We start from the raw sequence: 19,038 nt of genomic DNA on the forward strand, positions 1-19,038 counted from the left end.
TGTGCTGTGTGATGTCTTGAGCAAATACACGTTAGTTTATAATACAGTGTTTTCTTGAATTCATGCAGTTGTCTCTGAGCATCAAGCATCATTAAAGCAGCCAAAAGAGATAGTGAGTAAACTGGATTCCACAGCTGTAAAACCATTTTCTATTGCAAAGTTGCACATAACAGCATTGTGCTCCAGCTCTGACTCTGGAATCAAACGCTACAGAAAAATTGCTGTCATTCACATGGGAATTCAAACTATATTTCATTCTCTCATAAGTTACAAAAAGAAGTATGCCATTTAATTATGAAACTAAAACACCAGTGAACAGCTCAGTGTTCAAATAATTTGTGCCAATGAAAGTCTGTATTTAAAAACAAGCTAGGGGCTAGTTATTCAAGGAGCAGTGCATCATATTTTCAATTTCCACTTCACTGTTGAGATAAAAGCGCAGTCCTATTCGCCTTCATCTTCTCCAGCCTTTTCATTAAGTGGCTATTGGTCATCTCCATTTCTTCTATCTTATCCAGTGCTGTTCTTAACTATAAAATGAAAGCAAAAGTTATTATCCCTTGAAGTTCACTTCGACTTTTTACTGTTCTTGAGCTTTGACAGAGGAAACAAACAGCAATACAAGTATTACATGCTTTGTAAGAGTACCATATAAGCTAAGACACAATACTCATTACTGCAGTCAGATGAACTGGAATTCAACTGCTAAAATACTAAATCAGGAAGCAATTGAAACATAAAACATGTACTAATTCCAAAAGAACTAGATGCCTGCAACTTCCTATCACATGCTATTTAAAGGTGAAATCCTCTCCTCCATTCTCACTTGCTCATGGATATATATCCCCATGGCTAGCAAGTATCATGATAGTCACACAGCAGCTCTTAAGCAGGTGTGATGAACAGCTCAGTCAAATACAGTGCACAATGGAAACTTCCCAGTCTGGCACTTGACACAGGGAACATTCAGCTTTCCAGTAATTTTTATGTAAGGATTAGTATAAAACAGTAAAAGTTATCATATTTAGAAGAAAATACAAATTTAGAACCTTCTTTTCAAGATAGTACTGCACTGAATTGTAATTAGTATTACTTTTATATGCGTTGTCTTTTGAATGCAACACTGACAGACTTGACTGTCTCTTCAAAAAACACTTAAAAGCTGTAACCAAAGACTACAAACAACACAGAGCTTGGAAGCAAAAGACAGAGCAGTTCAAGACTGAAAGGAGCATGGAGCATACAGCTGAAAAGGAAATCGTCAGTTACCTCTCGCTGAAGCTTCCTCTTCTCAGCTTTGAGTTCATCTTCTACTTTTTCTGCATTTTCTGCTGCATTTTTATACCTTGTAACCTGTCCTTCAAGTCGTGCAATCTGCAGACCCAAACAAGGTAAAAGGAACAATTACTGAGGTGTTCCACCCCAAGCTTACCTGCCACCAGCTGTTTTTAATTTTCTGAAAAGCCACCATAACACAAGGCAACCTGTGAATTACCCATACAATCACCCTCTGGGAAAAGGATGTTTGTGTTCGCATCAGCCGTAATTGCAAAGAACGTTTAAAAGAACTAATAAAACAGTAAAACAACTTGTGGGCAGAAATTTGGAATACCATTCACTGCCTGTCCCTCCCTGGTGAGGGTCACAAGAAACAGCAGAGAACACAACATAGCATAAGACACAGCTGGGAAGATAAAGAAGGCTGAGGAACTACACAGAGTGAAGAGTTGGAAAAAGAAAAGAAAAAATAATCAAGAGTTGGGGAATACAGGGGCTTAAAAACAAAAGCTGGAAAGTTGGAAAGCAGAGACCATATGAGAAGTTGGAGACTTATCAGGGGATGATGCAAGAGGTCTTAAAATCAAGCACAGAGTTCAGCAGTGACGAGAGGGCTTGAGACAAGTCCTGCTGCAATCTGCCAGTGTTAAAGCCCACTTCCTGGATTGTGCTTTTTTGCTACCCTCAAACCCATAGGACAGGCTACTAGCCTGCTGCTGTGCAGGACAGAACAACTGTGCATCTCTGATTCAAACTGCAATCATTTATAAGATTTTGAGATGACCTATAGAGATGCTGGACTTTTAATACCATGTTCTGAGTTACAATCACGAAGCGTAAATCAGTGAGAGTATGTATACCTATACTTACAAAAAGACTCCTGAATTTCAGAGAGTAAATTATATACCTTCCAAAGTCTATACACATTTTTTGCAAGTAATTAAGCTACATAAACTGATTTCCTTGAACTAGTAGCTTCCTCTTTATATTCTGCTGTACACTGACATCTGAGTAAATTCACTCCAGATTTTCTCTTATGTTTAGACTATGCACACGTATCGAAGGAATTCTGGATAGAAATACAAATATAGCGGCATTATGTGCAAAGTAAAGAACAAGCAGTAAATCAAGTAAGGAAATACGTTTTCATAGTTTTGTTGAAAAAAGTATTGTGCAACTGTACAGAGCAAACGTAATGATAACAATAAATATTAAGACGCACTTACATTTTGTTCCAAGGTAGTAATATCTTGTTCAGCTTTTGAAAGCTTAAATTTGTATTCACTAATTTGTCTGTTGGCATCTCCTAGATAAAAATTGACAGGAATATATCACTTAAAGCAACTCGATAAACTGGCAGTTTCCCTTTTTCTCTAGAAACCACTAAAAAGACCATTTTATTGAGTAAGCCGTATATAGGATGAAAGAGGTAAATGTGCTTTCAGAGATCTTAGTTTCTGAGTATGAGAAGGAAATAATTTCCCTGTTATTTAGACAACACAATTACTGTCTCTGTAACAATACTCATTATCTCTCAGCTGTCTGAGATACACATCTTTTAAAACACATTTAGATCAGCAAACTCCTCTCTCAAAAAAAAGAAAACACAATAACCAGTACACACTAAGATGGGTCAAAGCACAACAGAAATAATACCAGCATCATTTAGCATAGACATCTGTAATAACATTTGAATGCTATGCAGCACAAGGCTTGAACCTGTCTGACATACTCCAAGGAACATGGTGCATTATTTTGGTGCTGTATTTTAGCCCTGATATTGCCAGTACTCTGTTCACGTTCACTGCCACAACCATATTAAATGAATGTTTGTCAAACCAGTAAAGTTCTTAGCTGGAGGAATAGCTTGCTTGAAGTGGAAAGTCACTTCGTGCTTCTATGAAGCAACACTGAATAATATTGTGTTAAACTCAAACAATTTTTCATGTTTTACTTCAGAGAATAAGTCTTCTAGATTATCAAAGATTCAACAAAATAAATAAAAAAAAAATCAGGTAGACTACATTAACAGAATATTCCAGCTGAAATTGCATCACCTAAAAACAGAACTTATTTGAGTAGCAGCCCCCATTCTAGTCAAGGTCATCAACTGGAAAATAACTTCCCAGAATACTGTTATTCAACACTGGAAGAGGCAGACTTTTAAGCTACTTTGCAGTGAGAAATGTCTATGAAAAACTAGGTGCACAATAATATATTCATTCACAATACTGCTACCACACCACAATATAGGAAAAGGAGCCAGAAAAGTCTGTTTCCTCCCCCCAGTAAGAATACTTTTGAACAGTAACCATATACCTACTCTGCATTTCAATTAGTTGCAAGTCAGAACCATTCTCTAAGCCTATAATGTCTGGATTCATGCCATCACTTTTAGAATATTTCTGTCGCTCTTCTTCCAACTGCATCTTCAGTTTTCTAACCTGAAAAAGAAGTGTTCTTCTGTGAAAAAGACTCCCGCAAGTTCAGTAGTTGTGTATCTAAATGTTCAATGGGAAAAAGGCAAAGCAGTCCCGAGATGCCACTGGCTGAGATGGCTCTGTAAGTGTCTCGATGAAGACAAGGCAGGAAAACCAGTCCCCGAGACCTGTGGCTAAAACTCCCCCTCCCCATTGCTGGGTGAGTGCATGTCAACACAGATTCCTCAGCTATGTCCTCTGTGACTGGAATTTACAAGAAGTGGGAACTACTTCTTTTGACTCTCAAAATACCATTAGCTGCATGGTACTGTTGTATACTTGCAAAACTTTCATTCATGTAAAAAACAGCATTAAAATATTTGACAACTATGTGGTGATAAATATGCATATACATTTTTATATGCTTGTATTTAATACTAGAATTTATTTGCATTCTAAACCAAGTATCAATACTAAAATTAGGGTACATTCCCAGCAAATGCAAATGTTGACAACACCACTTTAAATTTGGAATGTGTTCGAATAGGAAAACAAAAACTATGGTATTCCTAACAATCGTTTAATGGCTCTATGTTTTCTTCAGTACTCTCTTCTCAATATTGAACTGTGTTAAAATACAACTACTTTGATAATACTCATTTTCTAGTTGAGTAACTGAAATGATCACAGAAACAGTACCGCTCAGTAATTCAGAAGAAGGGCTACTTAAATTTATGAGTAAGTAATTTTACTGACTTTAGTATTTCTACACAAAACAAAAATGAAAGGAATAACAATTCTAAATACATGCACTGATAGTAGATCAGCAACAACTTAGATTTCAACTAACCAGTTAGTGAAATGAGGGTTCTTAACCCACCAAGATCAAAGTCACATGGATAAGGAAACTAGTGAGAGGAGATGATAATTCCTGGTAGCCAGCCAGGTAAGGAGTATTTTATTTTGCTTTAGTGCTTAAGTACTTGATTAAGCACCTTTGGTACTTTATATTTGATTATTGCCAATATATTAAAAGTTTGCAAAAGGATATACAAAGGTCTATTTTTAAAAATTAATAGCTTGTGTTACCTGTGACAGTAATTCCTCTTTTTCTCCAGCCAGTTTTCTTAGCCGGATATCTAAAACCAAAGAACCCAATTAAAAAAACAGAGAAATCTGTAACTAAAAACATTTTTCATAACTTTTTGTTTGTTTTCAAATAAAATGCTCTTTAAACTTAAGGCAAATAGCACTGGGACCATAAAACTCTGGTATCTAATAACGTATCAGCCTTCAGTTAATAGCAGAAAAAAGGGGTAAATATTTAATTCACACTGTTTCTTAGAATAATTTTAAAGCAAGACCTCAGAGTTTAGTAATTCTTCAGAGTAAATTAACAACTCATGATTTTTTTTCATAATAAAAACACAGTTTTGTCCCGGTATCTAGAACAGCCATTTCCAACAAAACTTTCTTCTGACTGTATATGCTTTTCCCTGTCTCATTCTTAAGGACTGTTATCTATTCAGGGAAGGCACCAAGAAAGTTTGTAGAAAGTGTTCTTAAATCACCAAAAAAAGTACTTGGGAGAGGACCCACAAGAATGTTGCAATGTCTGAAGGTCAGGAGACTGGTAGTGGCCACAAAGCATTCTGTCAAGCAACACACTGCTAAGTAAAGCAGTTTCCTTGGAAATGCTAACTCTAGACAGAAACAACACAATAAAGATCTGTAGTCCACAATGATGCAGCCACAGCAGAACATGTATAAAGTCTAATCTCTGCCAAATCAAAGACATGTAACTTATATATTATTTACAAATATAATCCAAGCCTATAGAGATATATCTTTGCATGTTGACTGAGTTTTACAGTAGACTATGCATGCAGTAACTTGTTCAGCCTAAGGATAAAAGCAAGTTAAAATAAAGGCCCCCAAAACTTCTTTCTGCTGTCCATGCCTTTTGAATGTTATTAAAACTCGGCTTTCTAATGATTGTGATGAAATACTGCATTTGCTTTACACTAAATGGCAGAAATATTTCAAGGAAGGGGAAAGAATATACAGGGCTTTGCTTTCTTCAACAGAAGTTCTTTCACTGATTATATATAAAGATTTTTTTTCCATGAAACAATAGAGAACAGACTAATCTGAAAGACTACACTTTCAGGCAAGATATTTTCTGACAGTAACAAAATCGGGACTAAGATCTAATCAATTACAAAGATCCAAGCATATACTATTTTTTTACTCAGATAAATTTGCTTTCTCATTCAGCATAAAAAATAACAACCTTGAAAGCTGTGTATTCCAGAAACATCACAGGTATCTTTCTGTGGTTGTAAATCACTGTGAACAGGAGGGAAACAAAGACTTCAAACACTCTATAACAAAGTACAGTAGGGTATTTTTACCTAGTGGTCCTTCTCCTGCAGATTCCAAGACTTGAGCAGCTTCCTGTGATACAACCGTTATAGCACCAACCACTGATTCATGGTTTACATCACCGTTTGGTGTGCCATCTGGGATTATAACCAATCCATGTTTCTAAAATCACAAAAGAAAAAAAAAACAACCTACTCATACAAGAGCATAAAATATAAAATATATATATGCTAAAATATAATCAGACAGAAGAGTTCATAAAAAGCTTTTCAAGTTGATTGAGAAAGTTACAACTATTGCGCCATTTATCCTACCCTAAGGTCAGGTTTTGAGACTGCACAAGAGTAGTAACCATTGTTCCTCTTTTTCATTGACCTTGATTTCATGCCCCACTCCTGGATTTCTGTTACTGCAAAGTAACTACTACAAACATACCTCTCCTCTCTTCATTGTTTCCTTCAGGTCAGCCAACTCCTCTCTGAGCTCATCTCGCTCATTCTTAATGCAGTCAAAGTAATTTTTCTGTCTTTCTAGGGCCTGGGTTCAGGCAGATGGCAAGAAAAAGAATGGCACAGAGAAAAAGCATATGACAGATAGCAGAGAGATTTTCTACAAGTAAATACAAAGAGCTCAACAAAAGTAAAGAAATTAAAAGGGGTATTTAATGTATATTAATGTACATCTCTGATAACTACTTTCTACAAGTCATATCTAGCCTCATTGCCGCATGTTTGTCATGCCAGTTTTTTCCCAGGAAAGTCTCAGTAGTTTCTATTATAGATTTTTATTTAGTTGATTCTATTTTTGGTAGATTTTGAAAAACTAAATCAAATACCAAAAGAGTGATTTGTCTTATTACAAGCATTCTGTGGCCAGAAACAAAATTTGTTGGAACTCAACTGACAAAGATCCTAAAGCATTACATCCATTGAACTAATTTATCTCTTACAGGGTACAGAAGTAGCAAACATACTTCATAGAAGACCTTGGATATATAAGCTTGTCCACTTAGAAATACTAGTTTTTTTACTAGCTGCTTAATTACTACAACCACCCTTTACTAAACCCAAAGCAGTCAGTTTGAGAGGGGGAGAAAAAAGCAGCACTACTAGCACAAACAAGGACTGAAGCAATATGGATGCAGATGGATTTGCCTACCTATGCTGGAGCTGTGTTACCTGGCAGTTAATCAGATACTTTCACTTGCAGCATCCCATTCCATTATTCATTCAAATTCAATACTGCAAGCATTACAAATAATCCTAACCCTACAGCAACTGCAAAAGTGTACATTTTGCCAAGAAAATTATCCACTAAATCTTATGTCATGTGTAAATGTTTAGGAATGGACTGATACCAAGAAAGAAATGAAGGTGTATACCTTTTGTACTGTAATTGCCCCACATAACAATTGCAGTATGCAGAATTTTAATCATCATCTGGAATGTTTTAATGGATTACTCTTACTTTCAACAGAAAACTGATTTACTAATATGTAAATGTGACATTTAAAATACAAATAATTCAACATGTGTGAAAACATTAGCTGTCGCATCAAAAAGAACTCATAAGATATCCTTTTATTTCCTAACACACATTTTCTAACTACATTATAAACACTGCAGAGCTCCTTAATCATTGCATCATTCAGTGTTCCGCTTAAAGATACACCTTTCCCATATTTGAAGAACAGCAGCAAAAACAGAAAGGGAAGTAAACTCACGCACCAAAGAGAATGGACACAGAGGCCCAGAATTACACTGCAGACACAGACACCATGTGCTTGGCAGTGCCCTGTGATGCTGCTAACCTTCCCAAAACATGCTTCCTATCTGCAACGCTATGCACAAGTGTTACGTGCATAGAAATCAGGAAAATTTGATGGGAAGTGAAACCGATATAGCCATGTATCTCTGCCTTTGGAGAGATGTTGAGAAACTTTAGCAAAGCTGCCACTGTTCGTATGCTCAGGAATTAAAATACATGACATGAATTTTGTAATAAAGCTACTTTTGCAGTTCTTTTGGGGGGGAGGCAGAAATCAGCACAAGCTCTGCAGGCATGTTTTAACAGACCAGTATAATTAAAACATGATCATCTGGCAGAAAGCAGATTTGTCTATGGTCTTATTTTCTAAATATTCCAAGAAACCTGTATAAAATCTGTACCAAGCTCACACACTCCACTGCTAATTCCAAACTGGCAGTGCATGTACCATTTGGAGCCACCAAACAGTGAAACAGCTGTGTATTCCAGCAGTATAACCTGGGAGTTATAGTTCCGTGGTTCTGTCCTCAAATTGGTCTAACTAAAGACCAACTACAACTGTAAATTTCAACTGCTTTGTAGAAACATGGCAATTTAAGAAGGCAGGTGTAAACCAAACTCATGCTATCTCTATCCTGCTTGCCTCACTCTAAAGCACACATTGTAAAACTACATTACAACTCTAGTTATAAACTAGTCTTTTGTGGACCTTCTCAGAGATTTCTGAAGCTGGAATAGAGTAACAATAAGCAAAGCTTCTCAGCACTGAGAAGCTCAAACTGAGCTCAGAAATGGGTCTCTAGATAACAGAAATCACACAGAAAAGACAGCAGCATGTTAACACTGTAACAACTAAGAGGTTTCAATCTCAGGATGGTGAAAACAAAAACTAAGAAAAAATCCAGTTACGCTGTTTAAAGGAACACAAACTGGCAAGAAAATTATGGCTGAAGGAAAAAAAACCTGTTTTGTCCATCTGGCTGGTAGCTATTTTTGTTTGAACATTAGATAAATGATATGCTCTGTACTAACTGTGGCAACATCTCTGAAAGCAAAATGTGCTTGCACAAAGCGCACAATGGTGAAGAAAAAGTATGGAAAGAATATGGTTAAAGATAAAAAAACTTTTCAGAAGAATGTTCATAAACTTAAACATGTTAAAATGTTACTTTGTGGTGAGGAGAATTGGACTGAAGGACTGAAACACTAAAGTATAGACTGAAAAAAGACAGCGTAACAGTGCTTTTTTAACTGGGCACCATCGGTTAAAAGGTAACTTTTCACAGTGACTTGAACTCCAGCAAATGCAGCAATCTTCAAAGCAATCTGCGTATGTCAAAATCTGGTGTAAAATTCAATTGAAGATAAATGACCCTACTGTTAGTGGGAGGCAGAGAATTCCTTTCTAAAGACTTTCCAGTTAACTCCTCACCACCAGGCAATTTACGTGTGGCACAGAACAGCCACCAAGTTCTCAGCCAAGCAGTTATCCCCAAGACTCAGGCTGACTTAGTTTTACCACTTCCTGCTGCCCAGAAGCAAAGGTGACAAACCCTGTCTGACTTATATTAGCTGCATAGTGAATATTCTTCCTGTACCACCTTCCTTCCTAACCAGGAACCCTACAGATACTCTTCGAAAGGTCCCACACAACCACTGATTCCAGCTCTCAATTACAATAGATGGTAACCTTGGTATTTTGTGTGTGTTACCAAAAAAACAGCTTGGTTCAGTGTTGCATTCAAGCTAACCAGCCCTGGGAGGTTCAGAAGTGCAACACAGGAATCTGCAAGTTGGCTGCAGAAGTCAATTCAAGATTGTATTTTTTAGCACTAGGTATACAATCACAGAACGGTTTGGGTTGGAAGGGACCTTAAAGCTCATCCAGTTCCAACCCCTGCCATGGGCAGGGACAACTTCCACTAGACCAGGTTTCTCAAGGCCCTGTCCAACTTGGCCTTGAACACTGCCAAATGCAATCAAAATGTACAAATACTCACTGAGGTTTCTCTACATTTTGACACTTTGCTCTTGCTGCTCTCTCGATTTTCTAGTATTTGGGGTATTTTGTCTCTCTTATCCCAGGTATTGCAAAACAAGCCCTTTTAAAACCCACTACTTCTTATGCAAATTATTAAGCTGACAAGAGAGGGCAGAAGGCTTTGAAAATTGTGTTTACCTTTAAGGAGATTAAAAGCTTTAAAACCAATTTCAAATTTGTTTAAAAGTATATTATTGCTGTGTCACAAGGACCAATATACAGACCCAAGTCATAAGGAAAATATAACTTTTCAAGCCCTGAATACAGGCAAAGAATATTTTGTATAAATATTATACATTTGACTGCCTAACAGTTTATTATATTATAGATTTTATTAGTATTCATTATAATGCAAGTAAAAATGAAGTGGAGCTCATTTTCTAAAGACTGCAAACCATTTAAAGTATTTAAATCAGGAGCAGCCTTCATTTCTTTGGAGTACACAGCATTCCTTGGAGTGAGGGGGCATCCATCTACCTCTAAAATGAAAAAATGCCTCCCCCCTCTATTTGATTCATACCCCTATTTTTTTATCTTTCCATTTAATTGTCTCCTGGAGATCAAACACCTCTTTGGTTATGGAGTCTATATTCTGCTGCATGCGTTGATTCTCCTGTAGTAAATAGGATGGAGGAAAGAATAAAAGAGGAAAGAGAAGTAAGAAAACATGAAAAAAAAAAACAACAAACCACATTTAAATAAAGATAAAGGAAATTAAGTAATAAAAGTCAACCAAAGAGTTTATGAGCATGAAATTAAAGAAAAAGGGTGCAACTTAATATATTCCGTATGAATTCATGCAAGAGAATGGTAATTAGTTTTATTCAACGTTGATGGGAAATTTAGCACAGATAGAGCTGCATTCTTTTTTTAGTAACAGTTCCCACTGCAGACTGGGGATAACGTCCTTTCTTATAGAAAAATAACTACACTGTTGTCATGTCCGATACCTTAAAGTCCTGTTTGAAAGTGAACACTAGTGTAATAAGTATTTTTATTAATATTTGATAAAATAGAAAATCTTCTTTAAAATATAAAGAAAGAAGCTTGAATCAAGCACCCAGGAACTGAAATACAGCTTCTGACTGCTTTCTGATACTAAATTAATACATATCAAGTGTAGTCCCATTTTTTTTAATCTAACACTGCATTTTGCTATGTGCTGCACACTTAATTAGAATTCTCTTCTAGGCTCATAAAATTACGTATGAAGATGACATGAATTTTTAGGGCTAGGGACAATTTTTTGCCCTCCTAATGAGTGAACTTGATTTTACTTCTGGGAATGAAGACAATGTCTAGCTGAAGCCATTTAGCTTTCTGCAGAAAGATCTTCTATTTAACAGATGAAGAAGTTACTCAAATAAATGACCAAGGGAATCCACACATTTGATGAAAATTCAACACAAGCTACATTCTACCAAACACTCCAGACAAATCTATTTCATATTCATGATTCACATACTTTAAAAGGCAAAGAACAAAAAAACAGAACCCCCCAAAACCAAAGTATATAGGTGTGGGGTTTTTTTAAATTTACAGTGAATTCAAAGAGAATCCAGAGCAAGCAACGGAGCTACGACCAGAATTTGCTAACTTTTTCTGTTTGCCAGCATTAATCTGCTGCAAAATGCTGTTACTTTGGCTAATCTTATTCCTTTTCTTCATACCAACTCCAGTTCAGGGATCGTATTATTTTCTCAGTAATCATAACAGATCTGGGACTTTTCAGAAGCCTTTTGGAGTTACTGTACCACTACCTGGAGAGCATAAGAACTTAATGGGGAAAGAAATTGATCAATGAAGTGCAGCGTTATATAGTTTTTGAAAATCAGGTTTGTTTCTAGAAGAAAGGGAAAAAGAACAGGGTGAGGGGAAAGGAACACACACAGCAAAATGGTTATGATACAGTAACATGCTGACCAGTGTTGCTATATTTATACTTGACTAGTAAGCAAACAAACACTCACTAACACAAACTTCAGTGGCTGATGCTCACAAAAATCTGGAACAACTGAAATGAAAACTTTTGGGAAAGTCAAGGATAACATTTAGTATTATCCATGCACCAGAACTTCTGGCTATGCAAAAAGATTTTGGCCATGCAAACATTAGTTCTGCCTTCAAAGGGAAGAAAAGATATAAAGAACGTTCATGGGAACATCACAATTCTCATAGGAATTAAGCATTTCAAATGATGCAATTCATCTGAAAATTGTGCAGAGACATTTTGAACTTTGTAAATTTAGAGAGATCCACCCACAAGAACAAGATAAGCTCTTTCCTAAAAAATGCAAGATGATATTTGTTTTGTGTATGATGGCTGTTGCCACACAAATCTTACACCATATTGCTTACACATGTTCTGTCGTACACTTTCATACATACATACCTCTATCAATTCATCTCTCTGTCGAAGGCCCTCTTTAAGTTCATCCAGCTTATGCTGCAAAACACTGCATGTGTGTTTCTGTCTTTCCAATTCCTGTATCAATATAGTTTAAGTTTTAGAAAAATTAGTAATAACACTTAACAGTAGCTAAGAAATTACTGCAACCATTGGGGAAATTCTACAGAGTAGCTAAAAAAAAAAAAAAAAAAAAATCACAGAATCAGAGTTTTAGGTTAAGTTCTCCAGATAATAACTATATAGAAGATTTTATTTAATAAAATGTTAAGCAGAAAGATGCCATAAAGGCTTAAGCACAATATTAACAAGAAAACTCAGATACTGAATTTATCTGAATATTGCTGGAAGAATAATACTGTCATAGAACTTCCCTGATCTAATGTCATAGATCTTTCCTTTTTAAGAAAGTGGGGCTGAACATAACCTATTCAATTTAAATTCATATTTTATCTTCAGTCAGTGTATTACATTAATGTGCTTTTTTTTTTTCCTGGCAGTGGGGGTGTTAGTGGTGATTTAGTTTTTCTTATAAACCAGCACAATACTCAAAACATCTCAGGCCACTGAGATAGACTTTTCTACTAATCCAGAAGTTTTCAGCTGTTCATTCTAAGTAGTCCAAGGTTTCTATGGGTTACATTTACAATTAGAAAAAGTCTTAAAAATCAGTACCTTTGACTTCTCTTCATTCTCCCTATAGAACTCTGCTATCTGTTCTTCTTTCTCCTCAATGACATCTTTTAGGGTATCCACTTGGTAAACCAAGTTGTTTTTCTCATTGTCTAGTTGAGCATTGGAAACCATAGCTTTTTTGTACTTCTCTTCAACTTCAGCTAGCGAATCCTACACACAGTAGAAAGGCTTACATTAATCACATTTTTTTATGCATTGTTATATTGTTAAAATATCACCACAACACTGAAGGGTGCTGTTATACAGTAAAATTCCGACACCATTTTTCTTTCTGAATTGTATTTGTGTCTTCCCTTTAGCGACACCAAGTCACAGCTCAGTTTCCGTTATTCAGGTTAGGTCATACACAGCAATGAAAAACCATCATTCCACAAGTATGAAAACTACAAGATAATATTCCATTTGCATTTTGTTACTCTGCCACCTTCACAACTTAACTCACAGGGGTAAAGTAGCAATATCACAGCCTTATCGTATTTTCAACACATGCATGAGGAAACACTCCAGAATGAGGCAACAAGTTTAGCAGGGAAGTCAGACAATGAAATGACTAAAAAAGATCACAGAAATAACTCTAAGAGTAGCTTTAACTTAATACTCATTAAAGTAGTGTTGTATTACCTCAAAGTTTTAAGGTAGTCACACTGTTTCAGTAATGATGATTCCCTGCTTAAGCAGAGATTTTGTCTATTTCTTACTAAGACTTTTTTTATCATAAGGCATGTAAAGACTCACGTGCTTGATTCTCTACCTGAAGGTGCACATATGCCTTGCTTTATACTGTCTTGCACAATTCTGACAGTTACCAAAATGATTTATCCTATTATCCTTTTCAGTACTATAACAAATGTGGACTATTCATATACTGGAAAAACTATCACTCCAGGCACTTTTAAACATGCAGCGATTTCAATCTGCATTGTTACAAAAAATGAGTTGCACAGAGTCCTAATTTTAGAATTGAAAAAGAACTATTACGCCATTCCCTCTCCAAAGTACATTTGTGCTCTCCTACAAATCCCCTAGTATTTCAAGTAATCTGTTCTTTGAAAGCCTAAGTAGCTTAACCTCAATTTTTCATCATTTATATTATGACAGTAGAAGTACTAGAACAGGAAGGGCCCCAGGTTTGGGTTTTCCAGAAAACAGAACAATAGGACTAAGGGCTAAAATATCAGGGGAGAAGGTGGCAACTATCTCAGTTTCCTTAGAAAAAGCTGAAGAGTGCCATCTGTGATACCGTAAAAATCTCATGACCTTGTTTCTGCTCTTTATAGATATCAAGTCACATTATAAGAAATCCAAAAAAGCCCAACCCTCAAACACTATTCCATGTTCCAAATCTCCATTTTGAGAAAGCTGTCCTTCAAGTACATATTTTACCCTTTATAATTTTTATCTTAATCATATGTATTTATACCTCTCTGTTCCATTCACTGAATTCTGGAGTTTTGTGTTGGAGAAATACAGTATTTTACAAACCCCAGAAAAAATAACTTAAGATATAGCCTGATAGACTACAGATCAGAAAAGACAAGACAGTATAATTAGTGAAAATAAAAGGTGCCATTATCATCTGGGAAGCAGTAAATAGCAGACTGAAGATAGAGGGAACAACATAATGAAAAATAAAGTGCATTCAAGTAAATCTCAAATTAACACCACAGAAAAGATCTCTTAGTGATGGTGTAAACATGACAAATCCTGTAAAGACTGGTAGAACAAAACACCAGAAACGGCAAAACTTCTGAAGGCTTTTGAAGAATAATTCAATTTAGAGGAAAACATGAAAATACTAGGATTAAAATGAGTCCTTTTATGAAGGGATACAAAATGTAACAGAAAGTACAACTAGGAAAAAAATTCCAATTTTATCAATTCTATGAACGTGGTGGGTAGAGTCATGCAGTAATTCAGGTTGGTAAAGATCTCTGGATGCCATCTGTCCAATCTCCTAATTAAACAGGGGCAAACAAGATCAAGCTCCTCACAGCTCATCTCCAGGGATGCAGACTGCAGAACCTGCACCAGTGTTTAACTGCCTTTCCTGTGAAAAAGTCTTTTTCTTGAGGTCTAACTGGAATTTCTGCCCTTACAATGCAACTTATGTCTGTTGCATCCTGCCCTGTCACTGTGCACCTTTGAAAGGAGTCTGCCCTGTATTTTCTATAGCCTCCTATCAGGCAGTTGGGAACAGCAATGCTGTTGCTGCCCACCCCCCCAAGACTTATCAAATCCAGTTGTCTCAACCCCTTATTTTATACCATGTCCTCCAGGACTGTAGCCTTAAAGAGGAGACCAGATTGTGGTTTAAAAGACTGAATTAGAATGTCATTAATCAACAAGTTAACAGGGGAGAAATATGCAGTCATTGAAGTGGAATAAATTGATCTGGGATGGAAGAGTGAGAATTGCTTCCAAGAAAGAAACCAAACTATAAGTCTCCAACTGGTTAAGAAAACTGGAGCATTGCTAAGAGTTCTTTGGAACTGTTCCTTGTTTCCAGTAAAGTATTCCACATGTCCCCTATGGTTCAAGAATTCCATGTACTTTCAGTTATCTTCTAGTTTGGTGGGAAGATCTGGAAGAATTTATGATGCACTGGAAAGAGGCTGTGGGATGCCTAAAGATGAAGCAGTGGGAACATGCTGGAATGAAAATGGATAATAAGGCTCTGCACACAACTGAAAGCTATGAAGAAATGCCACCCACAGTTCTTCAGTAATGGCAAAGGGCTATGCAAATTAGCCTGCTTGGCTAGAACAAGACAATTAAACACCGCAGACATCAAGAGAACGTTCTGTTAACTGCATAAGCGAAATTTTGAGAAAAGAAAAAGGATCCCTTTCTAGTTGATGCAAGAAACACAGAAGCAATCAACAAAACTGCATCAAACTGAGACATGAAAAGATTTGAAGGCCTAGTTAAATCAGAACTATCCACATTAAAGTTATTCTATTGACATTAGATTTTTAGTCTAGTTAAGACCACAGCTCTTGGTCAACCACAGAGATAGGAAAGTAGTGTGATTACAAATAGCTGTTACTCAGCCACTGAAAAAAACTCCACTTAAAAGTAATGTAAAAACAGATGCCCTACTAACTCTTCGAAATGTACACAAGACAAATCTGCTAAAGCAGAGGTTGAAAAAAAAAAGGCATTATCTTCCTAATTAGGGAGAAAGAGTCCCAAAAGAATGTCTATGGAAGGCAAATTAACTTGGAATCATATTATGCAGTATTTACAATAGCATAAAAAAATGCAATTCAATTTTGCAAGCCAAGGGCAGATCAAGATCTCACTACTGCACACCTGTGATCTTCAGTAAGTGTAATGGATTATAATCAATAACAGAGCATTACTAATGATTCAGAGCAATCGTCATAAGATGCTGTCAAACATGCAAAAGTTTAAGAGATCTATTCTGAAAATGTGAAGCAATCTCATGTTTTATTCAAACTTAGTACAATCAGAGCTATGTCTAATAATCTTGTAATCTACTGCTCTTTCAAGTCCTTTTAATATTCATTTGACAGTGTGATTAGAACAAGATGTATTTCATCTGAGCCTATGGCTATCAGATTCAAGTTATTTATTCTTGAAAGAGGAAATAATTTTTGCTACAATGAACAGCTCAAATTACACATGTTCTCTTTACTATGCAATCTAGTATGTTGTTTAATCAATTAAATTCAAGGAAGCTGTTACACTCATCACTGTCACAATGCTCTAATACAAGCAGCATTCATTAAGTTCAGTCTCTATGTGGATACAAAACATATGGGAAGTTCCCTACTTTTACATGGAGCCATTGACAATTTGTTAAGAGAACAAATCTTGAAAAAAATTGAAAGCTACATTATTTGCTGTATTCAGTTTCCCTTCAACACAGAAGAGGGGAAAATAATCATACTTTAACTGCAAACTGTTATTTGCGTGAAAACTTACAAAAGAAAAGCATACATACTAATTTAAACAAGTCAAAATACAGACAAATCTCATTCACCTAATGCTGAAAACACCAACCTTCACAGATAATGGGAATATAAACCAAAAGTATAAAAAAAAATACACCTTTCTTAATGGAAAAGGATTAAGCCAAATCACCTTCTCCTGCAAGCAGTATGCCTGTCCAAATTCATTTCAGCACATCTTTTACAATTATTACTTCAGCTTTGCTTTTTAAGATGTAGTATTTGCTGAAGCTTGGAAGACTAATGCTTAAGTTCTTTGTCATAACTATAGCCCACTTCTTTCCTTCCCATTCAATACATGGCAATTATTTCGAATACCCATTTATTTGCTAATAAAACTCTAAAAGATATAAACTGAACTGCTCATTATGTCCCCAGAAAACACATGGTAAAAATACAGAAGTTTAACAGTATTTTAACAAACCAAGTAACGAACATATACTCTCTCATATACATTTAAATCATGCCTTAATTGCCTTGCATGACATATTTAAGCTGATGCTCTCTATGCACTAAAAGTTAGTTACATGCTTTGAAGAAGAAATTCAAAAACTTGTTAGTAAAGCCTTATGTAGTTAGTGGAACCAGTGATACCTCCATTACCCAAAAATACCCATACAGAATGCATGCTTGGGAAGAGCCCTGATACCTTTAGTTCTTTAAGTCCCTGCATGTATCTCCCTTCTACATCGTGTATCTGGTCCTTAAGATCATAGATATCCTGCAGGACATAGGAATGAACCATTGCATGAGAAGTATGGGGAAATAATTTATAGTTGAAAAAAAAGCATTAAAAGGTGTACGTGCATTTCTGTCAATTGGCAAAGCCTGCAATAACTCACAGAAATTATAATGAATTCAAAACAATGTGATGGAAAGATTTGGTTTATATCCTGAATCCAAGCCATCTCAAACAAGACAGAACTGTTTCAAAATTTGACGTGAAGTTTAACTGTAAGGTAAGCTAAAGTGTTAGCACCAGAAATATTTATGAACACAACAAATTACCAAGATAAATTTTCTGTGATTGAAAATTACATCCTTGTAACTTTTTCTTACTATTAAGAAACCAGAAGTTCTGCAACAAATTCCTCCTAACCATAAATACAATTTTAAACTATCTCCAAATTCTCTGAAAATGTAGTTTACCCGTAATTCACTGAGAGATGCATCAGGATCCACCCAACTGCTTGTGTCTCCACTTCCTCTCCTAGATGAGTTGCCACTCAGAGGAGTTGCACTTACTGAATTGCGAGATGATGGCTTAAAAAAGGAAAAAAAAAAAATCTGTCAGGAATCATCCCATCATTTTGGCATTTGTGACCTTAATAATTCCTTCACAGTCATGGAATACTTTTCTCTCTTCTTTTTACCATTTCCTAGAATTAGCTTACAGACAATATTTTTCCACTGGTTATTTCCCAGCACTTATTGGTGAACTGTTGGTTTCTCTTTGATCAGTTATCGTAACATTACAGTTTTAAGTCATCTGTACAGAAGGATTTCATAAGGAGGATGCTAGTGCTAGAAAACCGTAGGAGTTGAAAATATTTCTAAAAACTCTGGTATCTGCCACCCTGGATTCAGATGGCAGTCTCCAGTGGAAACTAGCACATGAATTTTTATAGCCCTAGCCTCTTAAAATTCAACCTTTCATGCTAAGTGTTTCTCACACAGAAAATGAATTCTGTAAGAAACTCATCCTTGCTAAAAGGATAAAGTACAAAAAAAATCAACTAAAGAATAAAATTATTTCTTTGGGAAACAAAAGATACAAAGCATTAATTTTGAAGGCAAAAACTATGTCTAAAACCACCTCTTTGCAAGCTCTTAAAACCAAACAGCATTTATACTTTTGGAACTATTACAATACTTGTAAATTTGTAGATCAACACTGACTTTCAATAATTTTTTAATTAAAACCTCTTACCCTTGAAAAGATTTCTGAATGGGCCTTTTCATTCTTTTCTTCCAGCTGAAAGAGAAAAGGGAAAGTGATCACTAAACATATTTCGTAATTAGGGACTACTGATTCACCCTCTTCTTTTCAAAGATGCTGAGTGAGCACAG

General features: G+C 35.8%; 1 protein-coding gene across 19 annotated transcripts in view; it reads right to left on the bottom strand.

Annotated features, from left to right (window-relative positions):
* Nucleotides 1–326: 326 nt before the first annotated feature.
* The window catches only part of LRRFIP2 (LRR binding FLII interacting protein 2), a 50,717-nt gene continuing 32,005 nt past the window's right edge, over nucleotides 327–19,038 (bottom strand). For 9 of the 19 annotated variants that reach the window (XM_057431301.1, XM_057431293.1, XM_057431296.1 and 6 more), the window contains 13 exons: nucleotides 18,899–18,943; nucleotides 18,118–18,231; nucleotides 17,618–17,689; nucleotides 12,974–13,144; nucleotides 12,284–12,376; nucleotides 10,412–10,504; nucleotides 6,519–6,620; nucleotides 6,113–6,245; nucleotides 4,788–4,837; nucleotides 3,602–3,722; nucleotides 2,505–2,584; nucleotides 1,270–1,374; nucleotides 327–530 (listed from right to left, as the gene is read on the bottom strand). In XM_057431301.1, coding sequence (XP_057287284.1) covers nucleotides 420–530; nucleotides 1,270–1,374; nucleotides 2,505–2,584; nucleotides 3,602–3,722; nucleotides 4,788–4,837; nucleotides 6,113–6,245; nucleotides 6,519–6,620; nucleotides 10,412–10,504; nucleotides 12,284–12,376; nucleotides 12,974–13,144; nucleotides 17,618–17,689; nucleotides 18,118–18,231; nucleotides 18,899–18,943 — 1,290 coding nt within the window. In that variant the 3' untranslated portion in view covers nucleotides 327–419. The remainder of the gene's footprint in view (nucleotides 531–1,269; nucleotides 1,375–2,504; nucleotides 2,585–3,601; nucleotides 3,723–4,787; nucleotides 4,838–6,112; nucleotides 6,246–6,518; nucleotides 6,621–10,411; nucleotides 10,505–12,283; nucleotides 12,377–12,973; nucleotides 13,145–17,617; nucleotides 17,690–18,117; nucleotides 18,232–18,898; nucleotides 18,944–19,038) is intronic. The other 10 variants (XM_057431302.1, XM_057431295.1, XM_057431306.1 and 7 more) reach the window with 7 other exon arrangements.

This window comes from Pezoporus wallicus, unplaced genomic scaffold, assembly GCF_028554395.1.
Source record: "Pezoporus wallicus isolate ANWC-B61680 ecotype Strahan unplaced genomic scaffold, APGP_CSIRO_Pwel_v1 scaffold_11491, whole genome shotgun sequence".
Classification (NCBI taxonomy): Eukaryota; Metazoa; Chordata; class Aves; order Psittaciformes; family Psittacidae; genus Pezoporus; species Pezoporus wallicus.